Source organism: Eublepharis macularius, chromosome 6 (genome assembly GCF_028583425.1).
Source record: "Eublepharis macularius isolate TG4126 chromosome 6, MPM_Emac_v1.0, whole genome shotgun sequence".
Lineage (NCBI taxonomy): Eukaryota > Metazoa > Chordata > Lepidosauria > Squamata > Eublepharidae > Eublepharis > Eublepharis macularius.
The window spans coordinates 102,788,907-102,810,055 of NC_072795.1; the positions used below are offsets into that span (position 1 = coordinate 102,788,907).

Genomic DNA, 21,149 nt, shown 5'->3' on the forward strand with positions numbered 1-21,149 from the left:
CTACAGACAGCTGTCCTACTGGGCACTGGACAGACAGAATGGCTGGCATTGCTGAGCTATGTAGTCACTGCGAATGGAATGAAGTGCTTGTATTTCACACTGATTCACTTATACAGTGCGGTTACACTGCAAGACTCATCCCTCTCCCCACCCCTTCCCAATTCCTATCCTTGATACTAGATCTGGCTAGTTAACATGTCTGGAATGAGAAAGCACCTAGCTCAGAGCTGGCAGGGCTAAGGGCATACTTGCATTCCCAGGTTGGAAGATTATCTCATTCAGAAGAAGTTCTTCCAGAGATATATAAACTAAACTAGATTGGCGTGTCTCAATAAAGCTGCCTTCCTTGGGCCTTGAGAAACATCTTCCCTTAAAGGAGTACACCACTAGCACCAACTATGCTGATGCTAAGAGTAGAAGAGCTGGTAAGTGTTAATTCCCTTTTGTATCTACTTTTATTTTAAGGACTGCAGTGAATTTGTGCATAATGTTATGTACTTATGAAAATTGTTGTGGATTGGACCACCCTCTACTTAAAGGAAAGTGCCCTATTTTGTTTTGATTTCAATTTTATGCCATTTCACAAATGAGAAGGGTTATGGAAGGGGATGCAGTTTGTATTGGTGAGCTCATGTGGTGTTTATGAACATTTGTGATAACCCACCATTCAAATCTCAGTTCAGCAGGAAGCTGCTTGGAGGCCTTAGGCAGTGGCTATCCCACAGCTGCAATCCCATAAGTATTATAGGAGGATCACAATAGGGGCCTACCTTACAAAGTTGTTGTGAGGGTTGCTGAGATTATTAAGTGCTTTAAGTACTTGGAACAAGAGCTATAAAATTCTAAGTGTTGTCATAGGAAGAAATTGCTTACAGGAAGAAATTGCTTGATCCTAGGGGAAAATGTTTTTTAATTAGATCTGTATCCCCCTTTTGACCCAATGGGTCTCATAGGGTGATTCCTAATTTTAAAAAATAGAACCATTTGCTGCAATGCGAATAAGGCTGGATTGGCAGATACTAAGATGATCTATCCCACTCTGAATTTACATCTATACTCTTGAATCTTACAAATGTATTTCCAACTGTGGCTATGCTGTGGAAACCCCACAAGTCCGCCTCAAGTAACGATTTACTAGGCTGTTTTTCACCTCTAATGTTTATGACTGCTTCATTAAAGGCAAGCATTATTACCAAAGAAAAGTACAAGACACTTGTCTTCTAAACAGGTTGATTGCTAGCCCAATGAGTGCATTTCCTTCTGCAGGAGTTTTCTCCAACCGGAGACAAATGTTAGAACTATTTACAATAGTCGAATAGAGTGGTTCATCAAATATGAACCGGAATTGTTTTGTATTGACTTCAACAACTGGAATCAATGGAAATAGTTTAAGATAAAAAAATAACAACCACATCTTAATGAAATTTGATGACATCTGCCACTAATACTTGTGCAACTTCTGAAGAAACAAAATGGATCATAAAAACAATACCATTAGTTTTGCATACTCAGGAGCGTCGGATTTGTGTTTCTCAGACGTTAGGATCCACACAAAAATGTTTCAAAAGTATGCAGCATGATAATGAGGTTGATACTTCAAAGTAAATGGATTGGAATAAACCATCCCACTGGACTTATATAAGTGCTTGGATGTACCCAAAGTAGTATGCAGGAACTTAATCACTAACCTGTTGAAGCAATGGGATTTATGTTGGCTGATTGGTTTCCTTGATTACAACAAGACTTAACCCTGATTAACCAGATCAGAAGAACCCATGGAGTGGACTGGCTGTGCTGGCTGATTGATGTGTATAATAAACACAGTATAGTCACAGCACAGAAGATAGAAACATGTAATTTTAAATGGATGGACTGGTCACCTTTGACCAAAGATTTATTTGGTTATTTCTAATCGATAAGTCACATTATGTTACCTGACACATTTGCACTGCAGCGCTTCCATGCAAGCTCCGCCCTTTTTGTGCGTGTGTTTCACCAGTGGGAAAAATCCAGTTCCTTCTTACATATGAATGTCTTATCTATTTCCTTATAGCTTAAATATGACTAAAAACTTGCAGCCAAACAATTGGTTGGTCAGTCAAAATAATATGTGAAATTTATCTGCCTGCTGTTGCTTGCTGACCTCCACTGCCCCTTAGAGTTGCCAGGTCACAATGCAGCAGAGTGACAGCAGACACAACAACTGACAGAATTCCCCTGTCAAGAGATGCATGAGGGTTTAATCTGACAACTTTCCCTTTCTTCCCAAAAGCTGGGCAGGAAATATTCTGAGCACTTTGTTCCCTGAGCATTTGGAATGCTCGTCAACAACATTCTTTGTCCTCAGTGCGGCCCAGCCAATTGCCTTTCTCAAATCCCTGTTCATCCATGTTGTCCTTGGACTGGTCATCCTTTCACCCCTATTCTGACATATTCCTCCCTCTCTATTGCTCAAGAGTTTTAACCCCATGTAGGTTTTTTATGTAGCAAGGCTTCCCCTTGGAATTTTGATCTCAGGCACCCTGTTTCCTTCAACAGATAACAGGCAAAAAGGCAGATGGTAGAGAAACTGGAGACTTCCTCCTAGAGGATTTCAAAAATGGAGAATATGAAGCTGCTGTAAGGTTAGAAAAACATGAGGATCTGAAGACAATCAAGGATCACTCCTTGACACGGCGTAATCTGACGTACAAAGAAGAAAAAGAGCTTGAAGCACAGGTAAAAAAAAATATTTTCTGTATGTCATGTTATGCTTCTGAAGCTCTAAAGAATTCTTGTTAATCTTTAACTAAGATAATACCCTAACTCTGGAAAGAGCACACCTTTCAAATATTTATTTTAAAAATATTTTTACTTCACCTTTCCTTTTGGCTCAAGGCAGCTCAATAAAAGCTTCTGGTATAGATACTTTGGAAACCAGGGAATAAATTTCCTTTCCCTAAAGATTTAGTCATAATCAGGGCAAAGCGCACGCATGCTCCCAGGGCCAATGACGTCACTTTGGGTCAGCTGGAATAAGGGGGGAGTTTTTAAAAGTTTAAATCACCCTCAGCGAAAATGGTCACATGGCTGGTGGCCCCGCCCCCTGATCTCCAGACAGAGGGGAGTTTAGATTGCCCTCCGCGCCGCTCCAGCAGCATGGAGAGCAATCTAAACTCCTCTCTGTCTGGAGATCAGGGGGCGGGGCCACCAGCCATGTGACCATTTTCAAGAGGTTCCGGAACTGTTCCACCACCTTCCAGCTGAAAAAAAGCCCTGGTCATAATATAACATTACCAAACTGGTCCTAAGATTCTCAGCACCAGGAAATGATAACTTGAAACTCAAGAATAGGAGGAAATTAAAGAGGACAAGCCGGGGACCTACAAGGACTTGCAGGGGGCATCTTGTTTTCCCTTCCTCCATTTCCTTTTTCCTTTTCCTGAAAGCTCCCTTAGCCATGTCCTGCTTTCTTCTCTCTTTCCCATCTACCAGCCAACCTACTTTTATCTGCTTTACCTGTATTCAGCTTTCCTTCCCTCCCCCGCCCCCTTGGCAGCCTCTAACTGGGAAAACTATGGCCCAGTTCTATGGTGGGGAACCCACAAAGACAAGGGAGCAACTAATTTCCCCCCTAATCCCATTCCCTGCACCATTTCATCTTTCCCTCCTCCTGAAACCTCTCATATCCTCACTTTTTTCTGCTTGCTGCTCTCTTTCCCACCCACCAAGCAACCTACTTTTTATCTGCCCCCCATCTTCAGCTGTATTTATTATTTATTCATTTATACCCTGCCTTTGTCCACAATAGCTAATAAGAGTCCAGTAGCACCTTTAAAACTAACCAACTTTATTGTAGCATAAGCTTTCGAGAGCCACAGCTCTCTTGGTCAGATGCATGCATCTGAGGAAGAGAGCTGTAGCTCTCGGAAACTTATGCTACAATAAAGTTGGTTAGTCTTAAAGGTGCTACTGGACTCTTAGCTATTTTGCTACTGCAGACTAACATGGCTAACTCCTCTGGATCTTTGTCCTCAATGGGGCCCAAAGCAGCTTACATCATTCTCTTCTCCCCCATTTTATTCTCACAACAACCTTATGAAATAGATTACCCTAAGAGTATGTGATCGTGTAACTGGCCCATGGTCACCCAGCGAGCTTCCATAGAAGAGATTCAAACTTGGGTCTCCCAGATCGTAATCAGAAACTGTAACCACTACACCACTTAGGCTTTCATGGGGTGACTGCTATTGATAGAAGTGAGCAGCTGGACCTGGGTGAGGCATGCAACTCATGTGGAAGCAAGTCCCCCTGTGGCTGCTGCTGGGTATGTCCCTGTAGACAGCCAGGGAAAGAGATTTGTCCCTCCAACTGCCTTTTACTGGCGGAAATCAAGACTTGAAGGCTGGCAATACTGTTGTGGCTGGTTTGCACTCCCCACAAGCACATAATACAATGGCCACTGACAGGGCATTTCTTAAAGCTACAGGATTTTAAACCCCTCAGCTATTTTTTAAAAAAAAATCTGGGGCTTTTTAGAGTTTGTAGAAACACCAGCCTGTTCTGTTCATGGCTCCAATCTCTGGATTTAAGTATCCACAGATCTGGCCATGTAGAGAATTAGATATATTGAGAGGCTGTAGCTAACTAGCTAAACTTTGCATCCTTGGTGCCCCAGATTTAGTCCTAAAGTTTTTCAGTTTAGAGATCTCAATTTGCAGGATTGGGAAAGAAGTTCTTTTGATAGAGTTTGGAGGATGGCTGTTAGGCATGGCTGATGGGCTAGGAGGACAATTAGTCAGAAACAGATTGCAACAGTGATGTTTGAGGCCAAAAAAAAAATGAAATGACACTTCAAAATATCCAATATAATAAAATACCTTTAATAATTTGCTGCTTTTTATTTATATGAAATTGTCAGCTGTCTGAACTGGGCTTTGCTGGCCCTGCTGTTGATCTTAGAATAAAACAGCCATTTGTATCTTCTTAATGAATGAAAGCTTATGCAGAATTACTCCAATGTGAGCTCTCTGAAACTCTGCATAGGATTGCACTGGTAATTGGCTGACTGCATGGGGATACCTAAACTGTGTATCTTATGGATCAATGACTCAGATAATGGCTGGGAGGGGTTATTATCCGAGTGTATCCTCCCCACCCAAATGCCTTCCTGTCAGCTTGCAGTGGTTTTGTGCCAAGCACTCTGTTACCCCAACCTCATCATAGCAACTGGCAAGACCACCAGTCTCTCCCTAGTCTGCATTTCATGCTTACAATTTCTCATACTCATGCCTTTTGCTTATCCTCCAGCAAAAGGCAGCCCAGTCATTTGGTGATGCACAAGACCGCCCCCCTAATTTTTCAAACTCAACTTGTCTTACCCAAACCAAGCCCTTCCCCAAATGTCAGCTCTCCAGTTCCTCTGTGCATTGTTCACAACTACAATACTATGCTGTGTGCACAGTACAGTACCTCTTTGCTAAAGCAGTCCAAGTTTCATCTAGTCCAGCATCTTTTTCTACCAGCCAAGTTCCCCACAGAAACTCACAAGCAAAATATGATCAAAATATCTCTCCTAACATAGGCCAACCAAAAGTATCTCACCTCTGTACATGAAGATTTTTTCCCCATCATGGCTAACAGCCATTGATAGAACAATCCTTATGAAGCTCATGCTTCATAATGCTGTAACAGGGCCAGAGCAGCCACACTGTCAATGCTACTATCCTAGCAATGACAGAATTTCCATAATATCTGTGTGAAAAGTCTTTACATGAGTGAAGGTAGAGAGAGGGTAAAGCAAAGACTGGACATAGGAAGGCTCACATATACCATCATATCCTTCACCCCTCTTGTGTCTGTCTAGGATGAAACAACCCTACACACCCAATGAAAAATGACTATAATGAATAGGCAGCATCACAGGATATACCTACCATCTGGCCCCATCCTTGAAATGCCCCTGAAGCTTTATTAGAACAAGCCAAACTCTATGCTGGCCACGGATGTGGGATATGTGGGATTATGTAGACAGAAGAAGCTGCCGCAATGAATCACACCACTGGTCCACCTATTCCAGACTGACAGTGAGCCTCCATAGTCTTAAGGTCAAAATGTATTTTTTTAACTGAAAATGCTGGGGACTGAACATGAAACTGTATGCCTAGAAAGCAGATACATGGCAATTAACTAGGGTTGCCAGGTCCCCTTCCCCTCCCAATGGTGGTGGTGGGGGAATGTTACTCAGCACTTACCTTACGAATGTTCCTGTGCATGGGCAAAGTGCATGTGCTCCTGGCATGCCGTGATGACGTCACTTCTGGGAGTGATATCATTGCACGGGCCCTGGGAGCATTCCTACACTTTGCACTGGGCTGATTCAGCCCATTTGGGGTCCAAATTGGCCCAGCACAAATTGGGGGAGAACCTCTGGGTCCTATGCTATGATGTCACTCCTGGAAGTGATGTCGTCATGCTGGGAGTGTGCCTTGGGAGGCTCGGTCCCCCACCTTTCCCCCCATGCCAGCCAGCTGAGTGGTGGCAAGGGGGGGTGGCAGATAGGAGCGGAGGATCCCCACCTTCACCAGGGGACCAGCAAGCCTACAGTTAACATATGATCCCACACCAATAAGTACATTTTGTAATGCAATCATCTTGATTTTCTTCCCGTCACCCATTATTTTTCTTGTGGGGAATGAGAACAAAACTAGTGTCTACAGAAATGAGTGTACCAGCTTTCTCCTGAAAAGATATGTGAAAATGGAGAAAATGTTAGTAACATTTAATTTCACAGACCTTCACTTTGAAGTAACAGATTATCTGGAGCTTGAAAATTAGCATTTTACAGCTTCAGTGGTGATGGATTATTCAAATGAAGAATTACAACACAGTGTTACATCTAATGACAGACCCAAACTCTACATTTCTTAAAAGGTTTGAGATCTGACTCTTTCTCCCTTCCCTTTTAATGAGGTGTAACAAAGTGTAACTTGAAACTGCTTCATCGAGAGTCACTTAAAAATGCATGGGGAATATCTGCCAGTGCAATAGTCATTTAACATTTGGGGAAAGATTCTGTCTCTCACATTCACACTTGTAAGCATCAAGCATCATGTTCTGGAAACAATTCTGCTAAAGTCAGTCAAGCTGCTATGCTGTTCAACAAAGTTGACTTCAAATAGTGCCTGATGCATATCACTAGAGTTCTAACTACAGTGAATCCTAATGAACATATAACCCTTTACAGTATGTGTAGGCTATTCTTTAACCATTTGTTGGCCTCACAGTTTAAGGACGAGCGGCATTAGGATGTATCTACTTTCTACAGGGATCGGATCCTCTCAATCAACATATCCAGTCTCCCTAAGATATTCCAGAATCCTAGAATTACCCTGTCATAGTGCCAAGATGAAATTATGAAGATTTCTCTTAAATCACCCATCACCGAGCCAACCTGCACATTGCAGTTGCCATTAGACTCAGTCATCTACAAAAATAGTGACCACTGGCAGAGATGAGGTAACTTTAGAGTCAGTGTAGTTGAGCAAGATTCTGGGAGACTCAAGTTCAAATCCACACTCTGCCATGGAAGTGTGTTTGGTGCTGTACTAACACTATGAAGTTACCTGCAAACACTATTAACTTACCTTGCAGAAAACAGATAGCTTGTCATTAATTAAACTATAACATGTTGAAAGGGATAAATGGTATTGTGTGGGTGGAAATGCTCTTCCCCGTGCCATAGAGAACAAAACACTACATAGTAACTTCTTCATTACACTTCAGCCACATCCATCTAATCCAGGGGGGCACATCCTTTTCAGGCCTGAGGGCATCTTCGGAATTCTGGCACAGGGTGATGAGTACAGTCACAAAATGGCTGCCACAGCAGGCAGAGCCAACCACAAAAGTGAAGTCATGCATAACTCTAACAATAACTCTTCAGCATTTCAGGCAGGAGCTCTGTTTAACAGGGTGCCTTTTAAAATTAACATATGGTTTAAAAAAAATTTCTTGCAAACACACAGCTTACCTTCAGTCACACATTGCTGCACTGTGCTGTGGTGGCAGCTGCCGCTGAAGCAACTTCTAAAAATTCTGCACAGCCAATCAGCTCTCCAATGGCCAATTAGAAGCCCTGCTGTGCGAAAGCTCCAACCTTTTTTAAAAACACTTGGTGGATACCAAAAGGTGGGAGCCATGACATTGGAGCTAGTCTGGCCTAGTCTGATTGAATCTGTAGAAACTAACCATTTATATTTATTTATTCTGCAATATCTTTACTGTCTGTGAATGTCTTTACTTCCACATTTTACAAATTTTAAAAAAATGCCTTGGGACACAAACTAAAACAACAGCAAAAAAATTGCTTGTTGAGCCGACTAAAAGGTAAGCAGAGGTGTACAAACACCTCCAGCATCTGGCAATAGTGTTTCAGAGAATAAAGGAGGCTGGTTTGACTATAAAAGCTTCAAAGTATCAAATAGCAATGAGCCACATGAAATACCTAGGGCATGTGCTTGGAGGTGGAATGATAAAACCTGACTGGAGCAAGGTGCAAGTGATACAGAAGTGGCCTAGACCCACAACAAAAAGGCAGATTAGAGCATTTATAGGGGTGGTGTGTTATAGGAGATTCATTGCTGAATGTAGTTCTATCGCTGCTCCTTTGTGTGAATGCACAAAGAAATTCTTTCTGGATAAGATGACTTGGACACAAGAATGCCAAACTGCTTTTGACCTACTAAAAAGGGTACTAACCACAGACCCAGTGTTAAGGGCTCCTGATTTCATGAAACTCTGTACCCTCTACACTAATGCATCTAATCTTGGGATAGTTTCATGTTAAATCAGACTGGGGAGGATGGAAATCACATCCTATCCTTTACATTAGTAGAAAGTTGGTGAATAGAGAGCAACACCTCTCTGTGATTGAGGGGGAATGTTTGGCAATTGTGGGCCATAAGTAAGTTAAAACCATACCTATGGGGAAGAAAATTGACTTTGTGCACTGACCATTCACCATTGTGCTGGTTAAACCAGGTGAAGAATACAAACAGTAAACTGATAAGATGCAGTCTTCACTTACAAGATTAGTTTTGACATAGCGCACATAAAAGGGAAGGAGAATGTCATTGCAGATGCACTCCTCAGAATCACCTAAACGAGGAGGTTTGCAGAAGCAGATTGGTATGTCTATTGAATGTTGTAAATATCTTGGTATAAAATGTTGAACTATTGGTGCACCCATTGAATATTGTAGATATGTTGGAATAAGATGTTTAACTATGGGTATTAATGTAAACAGAAAGATAATATACACACATGCTTCACCCATTGCACAGGAGAGGCTTGTGAGAACCTCCTATGAAGCAATGAAATCAAACGGCGGGACATGTGACAGACTGCACTTTTTAAAAATGTGGAAGTGCTGTATAAACAGCTGAAGGACAGTTAAAGGTTAATCCCTCACAGACACAGATAGCTTTGAGAGACAGGCAACTCTAAGGAATCTGGGTAGCATGAGCTGGAAAGAGGAGGGGCTGTTTTCAGTCATAGCTGAGAGGAATGGAGTATGAACATTGGCCATTTCCACACACATTGAATAATGCACTTTCAATGCACTTTCGTAATCCTTTAGAAGTGGATTTTTTGTTCCACACATGGAAAATCAGTTTCAAATCTTCACTAAAGAGTATTGAAAGTGGATTATCCAATGTGTGTGGAAGCAGCCAGTGTTGGAAGTCCTAACTGAAAGCAGTTTAATACCAACAGGAAAACTGTGGGAAAGTTGGCAAGGAAGTTTGGGAAGTAGGTGTGGACTCCCATTCAGGCCAAAGAAAGAAAGATCTTCTAAGGAGAGGAGACTTTCCCTACTCAGTTAAACAGGGAGGTAGCTCTGGAGAGTAAAGAAATCCTAGGTGTGATTGGAAACTGCCTTTTGGAGACCTTAAGATTCATTCAAAAACAGAAGGAAAGCAGTTCTGTTTGAAGAGAAGGGGTTTGGGGTACTAGAAAGTGGGTACCAGCATTCTTAAATTCAAATGAGACAGAGAATATTAAAAGAAAGTGTACTAGAGTGTTTGGGGGGAAACCAGGGAACAAAAGCCTCCAATTCTTAAGAACAAAAGTTTGTGCATGTACTGATTTTACCTCAGAGATTTCTATGCTGAATTACCTCAGAAATTTTCAACCCCTGATTTCATCTGATCTTTCCCCTCTAAATAAATAAAATAGTAAGTTACTTTTGAATTCTAAAAATGCCTCTTGTGCCATTACTGCTGTTTAAGGACATATGTATATGTATATGTCCTTAATAGATAAAGCACATACACAAATAAACAAGTAGAAGCTGTAGCATCAGATGGAATCAAGATGGTTTTGTCAGTTTTCAAAACTACGAATGATGTGATATGTTGAGAAAAGCACTTTGTAAGCATGGTGGCACCAACACAGAAAGACCCTGCTGTTGGATCTTTGTGACCTTAAATCACTCCAGAGCTTGTTATTTTAACAAAATTTATACCCTACATTTATGGCCTCATAAGGGCCACCAAGTAACAAATTGAAACTTACATAATAAACATACATAATTGGCAATAGGACTTCAAGGAAGTAGGCTTTCTGAGATCTATGCATTTAAGCCGATGTTACCACACCACACGTCTGATCTAGTTTTTGGTCAGTCCATTGTCTGAAACAACCTCAATGCTTGCTATTTTCATTCAGCTGAAAAAGAAAAAACTAGAGGAAAGACCAAAACTTGAAAACTTGGAAGATCTTGAAAAAATCATCCAACTGAAGAAAAGGAAAAAATACAAGAAAGTTAAAGTGCCAATTTTAAAGGAGACTGAACAAGAAGTTATAGTAAGTTTGGTGACAAAAGTATCTTATTGCTATTTTTATGGCATTGTTCTTCACCACTAAAATAAGTTAACACATTTCTGTTCCCCATCAGACAGGTCCTGTGGATGTTCCTATGTTTTTAAAGGCTGCCTTGGAAAACAAAATGCCTGTAATTGAAAAATATTTATCAGACAAAGGAGATCCAGATGCTTGTGATGAGGTATAATGTTATTTCAGTTCTATTTCAACTAAAGAATATCTATATCTGTTTTAATGATAGTTTAACTGCCATAACAGTCCTCAAAGGATTCTGAGAATTGGTGTTTGGTGAAAGAATTGAGAGATCTCCTTCCCCTAAACTATGGTTACTAAGATGCCCTGGAAAAAGGAGTGGACAATCAAACCAGCTTAAATCTAGACATATCTATTCCATAGAAAATAATAGAGGCAGTTAAACAAAACTTCTATTCCCTTTTCACTTTTTAGCAGTTTTCTCTTACATATTTTACAACTTTAAAATATCATAATAGGGGTGTACAATTTGGTACATCCAGTCTGAAAATATACTCCAAAATACCTTATTGGTATTTTTCGGTTATATTTGGGAATCCTGATCAAATCTGGGATTCTTGGATAGATGAGTGTTTGCTTCCCGGTTAATTCTGAAAATCTTTGGAATTAACTGGATCCATTATTCCCTATGGGGGAATATTTCCAAGGGCTGAAGGACTTTTTCTGGAGCAAATTATACCAAAATTGCAGCAGAATGAGGGCTGACTGTCCTCTGAAGGCCCCCCACCCAAGTTTCAAGAAGATTGGGTCAAGGAGTCCCATTCTATGGGCCCTTGAACAAGATCCCCCAGCTTCTCTTCATTGTATCCTGTGGGGTAAAGAGAACCCCATGCTTTCTACTAGACAAAAAGTCTTAACTGAACACACAAGAGCAACCACTGACCCAAAGCCTCCCAGAAAGAACTAGCAAAGCCCCACAGAACCAGAGAATCTCAGCGCACCTGGAAGTAGAAGGCACACACTCCTGAAACTTTTTTGCCTTGGCCTTGGAGCTTTAGGGAAAAGGAGGGAGGGGGAAAGGAGAGAAGATGACTCTCAGGCAGCGAGTAAGAAAGAGAGAGCTCTGTCTTTCCAATTTGTGAGAAAATCATTGTTACTGGACAGACAGCTAAGGCTTCCTTGTCTAGTAGAAAGCATCAGATACAATGAAGAGGAGATGGCCGACCTTGTTCAAGGGCCCATAGAACTGGACCCCTTGACCCAAACTTCTTGAAATTGTGGGGAGGCAGTCTTCAGAGGACAGCCAGCCTCCACTCCATTGCAATTTTGATGTAGTTTTCTTGAACAACGTGCCCCCCCCCCCAGTTCCCTCAGAAAGGTTCCCCCATAGGGAATCACGGAGCCAAATATATTCAGATTCCAGGGGAGGAAACAGATCTGAATATTAAACAGATATTCTTGGACCTGAATATCAAGAACACTAACATTATTGGCCTTCCTGATACTCAAATCTGAAAAATACTGATTTTCTTTTAGTAACACATCTCTAATCCTAAAATATAGCTTTAATTGGTTATTTAAATAGGTATTTAGGATTATATAAAATATATTTAATTATATTTCTTTATGGCCTAGTTCTCACAAACAGCAGAAGAGGTGGTAAACCTGTGGATTCAGATCTAGCAATGTGTGACTAGAAAGAAAAATTCAGCACAGTTCTGCTTGTGCAAGCAATAGCACAAGGGCTGTAGCAACATACAACACTGCACTATGATTTTAAATGAAATAACTATGTACATATGCAACAACGGAATGTACAACAGGTGGTTTGCATTATTTAATTTGTTTTTGAAATTGCATTAGAAGAAACAACTTGCAATGTGTCTTGTGCACATGGAAAATACTATGAGGATACACTTCATTTACAGCAAGCAGACAGCAAAGAGTAATTGTAGTGTGTCCACTTGAGCAAGGACTGTTATGTGCACAGAAATGCTCCATTGGATCCAGTCCACTGTCTGAGAGTCTATACTTGAGGGATGGGGTTCACAAATGAATCTTTCAGATTCCAAAAATTCCTTATAAACTGGCATGCCAAATAGAAGATTGGCTTGGAGCTTCTCTCTCTGACATGGTGTTCTTCTATGTATGATGTACTGGAAAAGCATTTATGTGAGCCTCCACAGACAGCATGAGATGCATCATGGCATTCTCAACAGAGATTCAAACACTAGAAGCTTTATGTGCAGCTATAAAATCTGGAGTACAATCATGCCAAAAGTAAGCCATTGAGTCTAGCTGGAGAACTTAAAGGATGTGTGTGATTTTCCTGTTTAAACTGATGGTACTCAAGGTGCTTATTCTTGGCTAGATCATGCTTCTGAATGCTCACACTCTGAAATATTTATGCTACCTTAACATTACTCTGCATAAAAAAGATACTAGTAAGATCCAGTGAAATGCTGACTTTGGAATTCAAGGGACCCAGAACATTTAATCTAAAATGCAAATTGCAGACATTACTCATGTTCTTTTTTTAAAAAAATGCCATGATTGTCATCTCTTATCTGTCAGGACGCTACTTTGAAAAGAAGCAGATATTAGGGCACAAAGCATCACTGCTTGAGAAGAAGCAAGCATAATGCATGTGCACTTGGCGTTGTGCAGTGACTTCAGACAGCTGGGTGCCTGGAATTCCTTGATGCAAAACTCCCATCAGTCATCAATTCAGCAGCTGGCCCAAGGACAGGAACTCTGACAGTGCAATTGTATGACAAGTTACGCCAGTCTAGGTCCATTAATTTCAATGGGGTTAGACTGGAGTAACTCTGCATAGGTTTGCACTGTTGTTCTGTTAGCCACTGCCACCATCACCCTTTATGGCCATATGGAGACAATAGGAATGTGTAAGAATTCCTGGAATTATATATAGAACTAAAAGTGTACATGGAACTGTAGATAGTAATGTAAGCAAAAGATCCTGTTTTAAGAAGCTTATAATATACATGTAGATAAGAAGGAAAGGGAAAGGGGGAGAGGCAAGGGAAACAAGAGGTGAGCATAAGCAAATGTCATTCATAGGCTTTGACTAAGGGCTTAATCGTGTGTGTGGGAGAAGTGCTCTGAACACTCCAAAAGCATTAGATAAATGCTAAATGCTGCTTGCTTTCCTCTAATGCAATGAGAATGAAAAGCTAGTTTTTCTTTTTGACACACTTTATATCTGACATATATATTGGCTTTTAAAGAAGGAAAACCAACCGTTTATCACTGTTCTAATTCACAGTATAAGCGCACGGCATTACATCGAGCATGCTCCGAAGGACACCTGGCGGTTGTGGAAAAGCTTGTAGACGCTGGAGCCCAGCTTGAATTCCAGGATATGGTAAGTGCATATTTTGTGACAGTGTGTATAAAATACTTGCAGCAACCCATGCAGCATGCTTCTTCAGGTTACTCATGGAATTTCCACAGTCACTCAGACATTAGGCTTTCATCTGAGAGAGCTCACACATTTGGCTGAGAATTATCAGGTTTGTGTAACCGGTTGCTGAACTAAAGTGATGCATGCACCTGTGTGAAAGTCACAACATTCCAACAATGTGTGTTCAAAAGATGAAAAGTGTCCTTGTTGTAGTGCACAACAGACCAGCATGTACACAACAGCATGTACAGACCAGCATGTACACAATAAGGCCACTTATTGCATAAGGCTTGGCCTGTTGTGCACTACAAGTACTCATTTCATCTTCAGGACACACATCACTGGAATGCTGTGACTGCAGCAGGGTGCAGCAGTACAGTGCCTCGTTTGCACCTTTCCCAAGGCACTTGGCTTCCTCTTAGGCTGCCCCTGTGGCAGTTGTGGTGTGAGCAAACGAAGCTGCTTGAGTCAGACCATTCGTCTATCAAGGTCACTAATGTCTACTCTGACTGGCAGCGGATCGTCATGGTTTCAAGCACTGGAGAAACTGGGACCTTCAGCATTCAAAACAGATGCTTTTTCACTGAGGCACAGTTCCACCCCCTGATGTCTACCTCTGTACTTTGGCCTATGGGTCCCTTGAGCTGTTGTGTGACCTATAAACACACCAGGAAGCCAAACCACATCTGCTGAAGCCTATAAAGATACTCAGAGTAGCATTAGCATTATCCAAGAGATGTCAACTACACTATGGAAGTTGCTTAAATGGAGATGTCAGGTTGCCACCTATTTATTTTTGATGGAAGTACTACTTGTGCCAGTCTCAGACAGTCCTGGTAGGGGGGCCATGGCCCATTAGGCCATCTGCTCCCCCATATGACTTACGGCTTGATCATCTGCCCCACCCCCCATATGAGTTACCACCTGATCACAAAGGCTTGTTCCTCCTCTTTTTACCCACCCTTTCATGTTTTACAGGCAGGGGGTGGTTGCAAGGCCACTGTTTGGGGGTGGTGTCAACAGGAATTCTGTTTTATTGATATTTTAAAATGTAAATTATGTTTGATTGTAACCTGCCTTGAGCCTGCTTGCAGGGAGGGCTGGATAGAAGTCCAATAAATAAATAAATAAATAAATAAATACATTGTAGTGCTCACGACCAGTGGACTGCAGACTGCCGGGAACTCCTGTTTTTCAAATTACGGACAGGATTCCGCAGCAGCTTCCCTGCATAATGCCATTAGGAGGCCCTGGCTAAGTGGCAGAGCCCATACGATGCTTGCAGGAAATCCCAGGGTATAGCCCCAGTTAAAGGAGCTTAGAGAGCAGTGCTGGGAAAGATCGCTGTTGGAGACCCTGAAGAGCTATTTGCTCAGGTCGACAGCACTGGGCAAGATGGTCCCATTGTCTCCTCTAATTAGATCCTTTTCCTTGGGCATAGCTCGAATCCACAGCTATTCATTGGGCATGTCGTGGTGGAAGTGTGGAAGTCCTGAAGTACTTGCTGAACAAAGGAATAAACAGGAACGCCAGAGACAAGGTAGCTTTTATACTATCACAGGGTTTGATGTGGAATTTTGTATGTGATTCTGTTTCAGGCTGCAGTTGTTTTTTTGTGGTATCGAAATAAACTGCTCTGCCTCTCTTGCTGATGCTTTCTTTCCTCCCTAGTTGCTCAGTACACCTTTACATGTGGCAGTGAGGACCGGACAATATGACTGTGGGGAATACCTCATTGCCTGTGAAGCAGATCTCAATGCCAAAGACAGAGTAAGTGGATTCCTGCTTAGGGGAGGCTCTTTCCCATGAGGTAGCTCTACTCTTGTGATACACGCAACAAAGACAATTTGAGAAGCATACAGGAGGGGACAGAAAAGTCCTTTCAAAAGTTCTAATGCAGTGTTGCCTTCCATCCACTTGTCTTCAAGAGGGAGAAGGGGACCATTTCGACCCCTGAAAAGGTTATGCTGAGGACTGGGTCCCATGTGAATAAAAAACCATTTGGGGATGGGGACAGAATACAGTATGGAAGAGAATTAGGCCAGATTGCTTGTCACCCCTTGTACTAAGGGAAAAACTGCTGGATGTAGGTTCAATTTAGAAAGGAAGGACACCTTTATAATGGTGGGACATTCAAAATAATACAGGTAAGCAGAAAGTTAAGTGACACTGCTCAGAGAAATGCTGGCCCTCCCTGTAGAACCACCACCATCTATGCCGTGTTGAGGACCCAAAGATCACCCCTTTCCAGAAACATGGGTGAGACTGGTGCTGTGTGCTGGTGAACAGAATTGGCTCCAAACAGAAATGTCTGTGGGGTTGATGTTATCTGGATGATCCTGTGAAAGCTGGGCAAACATCTCCCCTTTGCTTTAAGTAATCCACAGGATTCAGAGACCTGTTAATCAGCTTCACAAAACAATGAAACTACACACACAATTTACAAACTCATATGCTCAAGCATATGAGTTTACAAACCAATTTGCAAAAGCTTCCTGCCTCTCTTATCTTTTTAATAGTCACAAGTGACTGGGTCAATGGTTACTTAAAGCCTTGGTGAGATTTCTGCACAGCCTCTAACACATTCCTCGGTTGCAGGTCAAGCAAAAGGTTATACTGCTAGTTTAGCTGCTTCTTCCTCTTCAAGGAAGTTATTAGCGACCAAGAGCGCCCCCTCAAACACGTTCCTGCCAAGAGGATAGTAACAGCACTTAACACACCTGCGACCCCCCCCCCTCAAGGCAATCCAGCGCCCTGGCACTGGGGTGGAAGATACTGCCTGATTAGTTAAGCATTTTCAGTAAGATGCCTGAATGCAGCTTCTGTTCAATCCCTCCTGCTCTGTTCCAGGAAGGAGATTCTCCGATGCACGATGCCGTGAGGCTGAATCGCTATAAAATGATTCGACTCCTGATTATGTATGGAGCCAACCTGAATGTGAAGAATACTGTAAGTAGCCCATCAGTCTTTAATAGTATAATATGGCAGAAAATACATCAGTGGAAATTATATAGACACTACAGAAACCTATATAGGATGCACAAAATCCAAGAGTACACTCATTTATTCAGCAAATCCGAAATTATAAAGATAACCGTAATGTATCTATAAACTCATTTAATGTTTTAAAGGTACATTTCATTTTTAAAATGAAATTAACATTCAGCAAAACGTCACATGCCAATACAGGTAAGCAGAACGTGACGCTGCTCAGAGAAACGCTGGCCATCCCTGTAGAACCACCTTCTATGCCGTGTTGAGGACCCAAAGATCACCCCTTTCCAGAAACATGGGTGAGACTGGTGCTGTGTGCTGGTGAACAGAATTGGCTCCAAACAGAAATGTTTCATTTTTAAAATGAAATGAACATTCAGCAAAATGTCACATGCCAAAGGAAAAAAGGGAGGACTATTTAAAATAAATAGTTGCCCCATTCCCTTTATATCCTCCTTCCATTGTACATTTTCTCTGGTGGACACCATCTGGCAAGAGTTAATCTCAATTTACAGCTAATTTGGATCTGTGAAGGGTTCCTGATCCCTGCACGTACATAATACTTGCATATTAATGTTTTCTCTCCTGACTTTAAACTGTGTGCAACATATGCATAGGAGGGGGAAAAGTTGGAGCAAGATAGGAACTTGTGAAACAAAATGTCAAGCCACATGAAATCTAGCACATCAAAGTACTTTTTGTACACCTGCATCAGTCCTAAACTGAATTGCAGTGAATACAGCGGGACTTATTTGTGACTCACAAGTCTATTTGATTTCCGTGCGATTCAGAACCAAAATAGACTAGATATTAGAAGTAAATAACAGCTGAAGTATCTCATTTGGATTGGAGAATGTGTACTTGTAGATTTCCCCCAATGGGGCAAAAAGGAGCTTTAGGGGACTCTTTAAAACAGGGGAAATAGCAGAGGAGGACGGTTAAAGACCCCTTCCCACACACCACAGCTAAAGTGCAAATCAGGTATCAATAAAAACACTTAGAAGATCTCATCTAGTTTGGGCTTTAATGTTAATTATCTTTTGCTGGATTTGCTATTATGTTGACTTTGTGGTCTTGAACATTTGTACTAGCAAATCTGACTGCTAGTCATGAACAGGTGAGAGTGAGTGTGCTAGAGGAATGGATAGAAATTGGTAGGAACCCACTGTAAAAACAGAAACATGCTAACTGACCAAATCTGTCATCCCTCATGAAAGGTTTCGCCCCACACATTGTTCCAATCACCATCACGAGGGCTTTTTTTCAGCTGGAACGTGGTGGAATGGAGTTCTGGAACCTCTTGAAAATGGTCACATGGCTGGTGGCCCCGCCCCCCTGATCTCCAGACAGAGGGGAGTTTAGATTGGTCTCCACGCTGCAGTGCAGAGAGCAATCTCAACTCCCCTCTGTCTGGAGATCAGGGGGCGGGGCCACCAGCCATGTGACCATTTTCTCTGAGGGCAAACCACTGAGTTCCACCACCTCTTTTCCCAGAAAAAAAGCCCTGACCATCACCATAGAAAGGTACCCAATTTGAGAAACATGGTAGATGTTCACCCACCTCACAGGGTGTTTTGTTGTGGGGATAATAATGCCATACTTCGTAAACTGCTCTGAGTGCGCATTAAATCCGGTATAAATCAGATATTATTATTATAGATCAAAACAGAACATTATAAATTAGACTACAGTTGGAAGATTAAAATCTCCTTTCTTTAACTTCCCCATACAGGAAGGGAAAACTCCCATGGATCTTGTTCTGCAATGGCAAAATGGCACCAAAGAAATCTTCAGCAGCCTGAAGGAGAACTCGTACAAGAGCTCCCCCATAGAGACATTCTGAACTCAAACATCAAGGGGACTGACAGCAACCTGGTAACTGGCACCATTATCCACAGGAAGGAGAAGCACCAGTACAAAAGATGCCACCTTCAGGGAATGAAACAAATATTTGTTTTTTCAGGATTATTTGAGTCAGAAGGAACAAAAAAGCAAGGAGGACAAGACCGTTTTCAAAGGAACAGCTTGAGTGTTCGAATTCCACTGATTTCAAGTTGCTTTATTTATTCCTATTTATATTTTGTATTCCATTCCTTTCTCTCCAACCCCCTCCTCCCTTTCTTGGATAGTGTTTCGTTGGCTGTCATTCTTTGTTGATCTTTTCAGTAAGTCAAGTTGGCACTGAAAACCTGCGCTACTGATGTGCTAATCAGAATCAGCCAGGAGCATTAAGCTGCTTTTTATACAAGACAGCAGCAGTTCAGAGCATATTAGTAGCTTCCCATCAAGTATTCTTTTCATTAGAGGGTGTTTGGAACCATCATCCTGTTTCTGCTGATTTGCTGGTGTCCGTGCAAGCTGTTAAGATGGAGAAACTGCAGGAAGGCAGGGCATGTTAACTTCAATTAAGGAGAATTAAAGAGGGAACGGTTCTTCTCTTCTGTTAAAATTTAAGGGAGGTAACAGCCAAGTCGTTCAATCGTTGTGGAACTGTTTGGACTACAGATTTCAAAGGGGAACATTTATGCAGGTTAAGAAGAAGGCAGGATAAAAAAGAAGGACAAGGAAGTAGCCTGTTTTTTTTCAGAACCTGAGAAGTGGAAGAAAAGGTGATGTATATTTGTATGGCTTATTAATGCACATTTTGTATTAAATCCTATTTGAGATTTCACACATCACTTTTTCTCCTCTTAATTTGTCTTGAGATACTGCATGGAATGGAGAAGCTGGTTTTCTTAAGGCTTCATGGCAAAAGAACATTGCTTCTTGATGGCTTGGCTAGAGCCAGTTCTGAAAGACAAACTGGTCACCTGATTATTAGGTTGAGAAGGATTCCCAACTAAGAAAGCCACATTCCAAACCAGTACTGCAGCTTATCAATGGGGCATCCAGCCATGCTCCCAGTTCTGTGACCCTCCACAGAAATCTACCATGTGCAGGCTGAGTTTTATTTTTTAATAATCAAACACCTCTAATTTTCTAGCAAAATTCACAGATAAAAGTTATTGGCAGAGACACAATACCAAATCAACATCTCCTAGAGATTTAAAGCAACATGGTAAGCAGAATTACACCCTTCTAAGCCCACTGACTTTGTGGGACAAGGGTCTCTCTACAGGGTTACAGTGTAAGTTTACTCGAAAAGCAAAGTCATATTGGTTCTGGAAGACCCAAGACTGTTTCAGAGATGACGACTATCTGTTGCAAAATAAACTGGAAATATCTTACAGCCATAAATGGCCAAACAGAGGCCACTTAGCTACAAAGTCCCCCCACCCTGCTGATGTAAACATGACTGTTCAGGGTTTGGTGATTTCAAGTTTACAGCACACAAATAGCACTTCCTTATCTTCCTGTAGGCAGCCACAATAGGCCTTTGGGAAAGAGTATGTCCACAACACATGCCCCTTCTCAGGGTGGGTAATTACATTCTCCTTTCCATCAGGGGCTCATCATTAGTTACGGCCATGGCAAAATGCAGGCCCTACAGTGCACTAAAAGGTATAAAGCAGGGGGTAAAGTAGACAGGAGGGAAAAGGGCTCCGAGTCCTTCCACTCCATGTTCTTTTCCCTTCACTCCAAGACTAGGGCAACTCTTTTCTCCTGAATGGAGTTCACTTCTCCCGCTGAGGAAAAAGCAGTACTTACCTACCTCACAACCATCTTCGGCAAGAACTCAAAACCACCCCTTTTTATATCTGTTTGGTGGCTACCCTTGGGTATCAAATTACTGGTATTTCTAACTCGTCTTATCTGAAAGTTGTTTAATAAAATCTTCAAGAGGAGGTCAGATTTGTACAGATCCTAGTAGAAAATTACACTAAGTCTGTTGTACAGCAAGATATGACAGAAAGGGACAGGGCCTGCAATCTCTGAAAGCCTGAATTCCATTTTG

The 21,149-nt window shown here is 41.7% G+C and overlaps 1 protein-coding gene across 1 annotated transcript; it reads left to right on the forward strand.

The window, feature by feature from the left end:
* Positions 1-341: 341 nt before the first annotated feature.
* Positions 342-19,349, forward strand: ANKRD1 (ankyrin repeat domain 1). The gene is made up of 9 exons (XM_054983400.1): positions 342-425; positions 2,539-2,718; positions 10,708-10,845; positions 10,937-11,044; positions 14,123-14,221; positions 15,702-15,800; positions 15,932-16,030; positions 17,111-17,209; positions 18,987-19,349. Exons 1-9 carry the CDS (start codon positions 399-401, stop codon positions 19,095-19,097), a joined length of 960 nt encoding a protein of 319 aa, XP_054839375.1. The 5' UTR covers positions 342-398; the 3' UTR covers positions 19,098-19,349.
* The last annotated feature ends 1,800 nt before the right edge of the window (positions 19,350-21,149 follow it).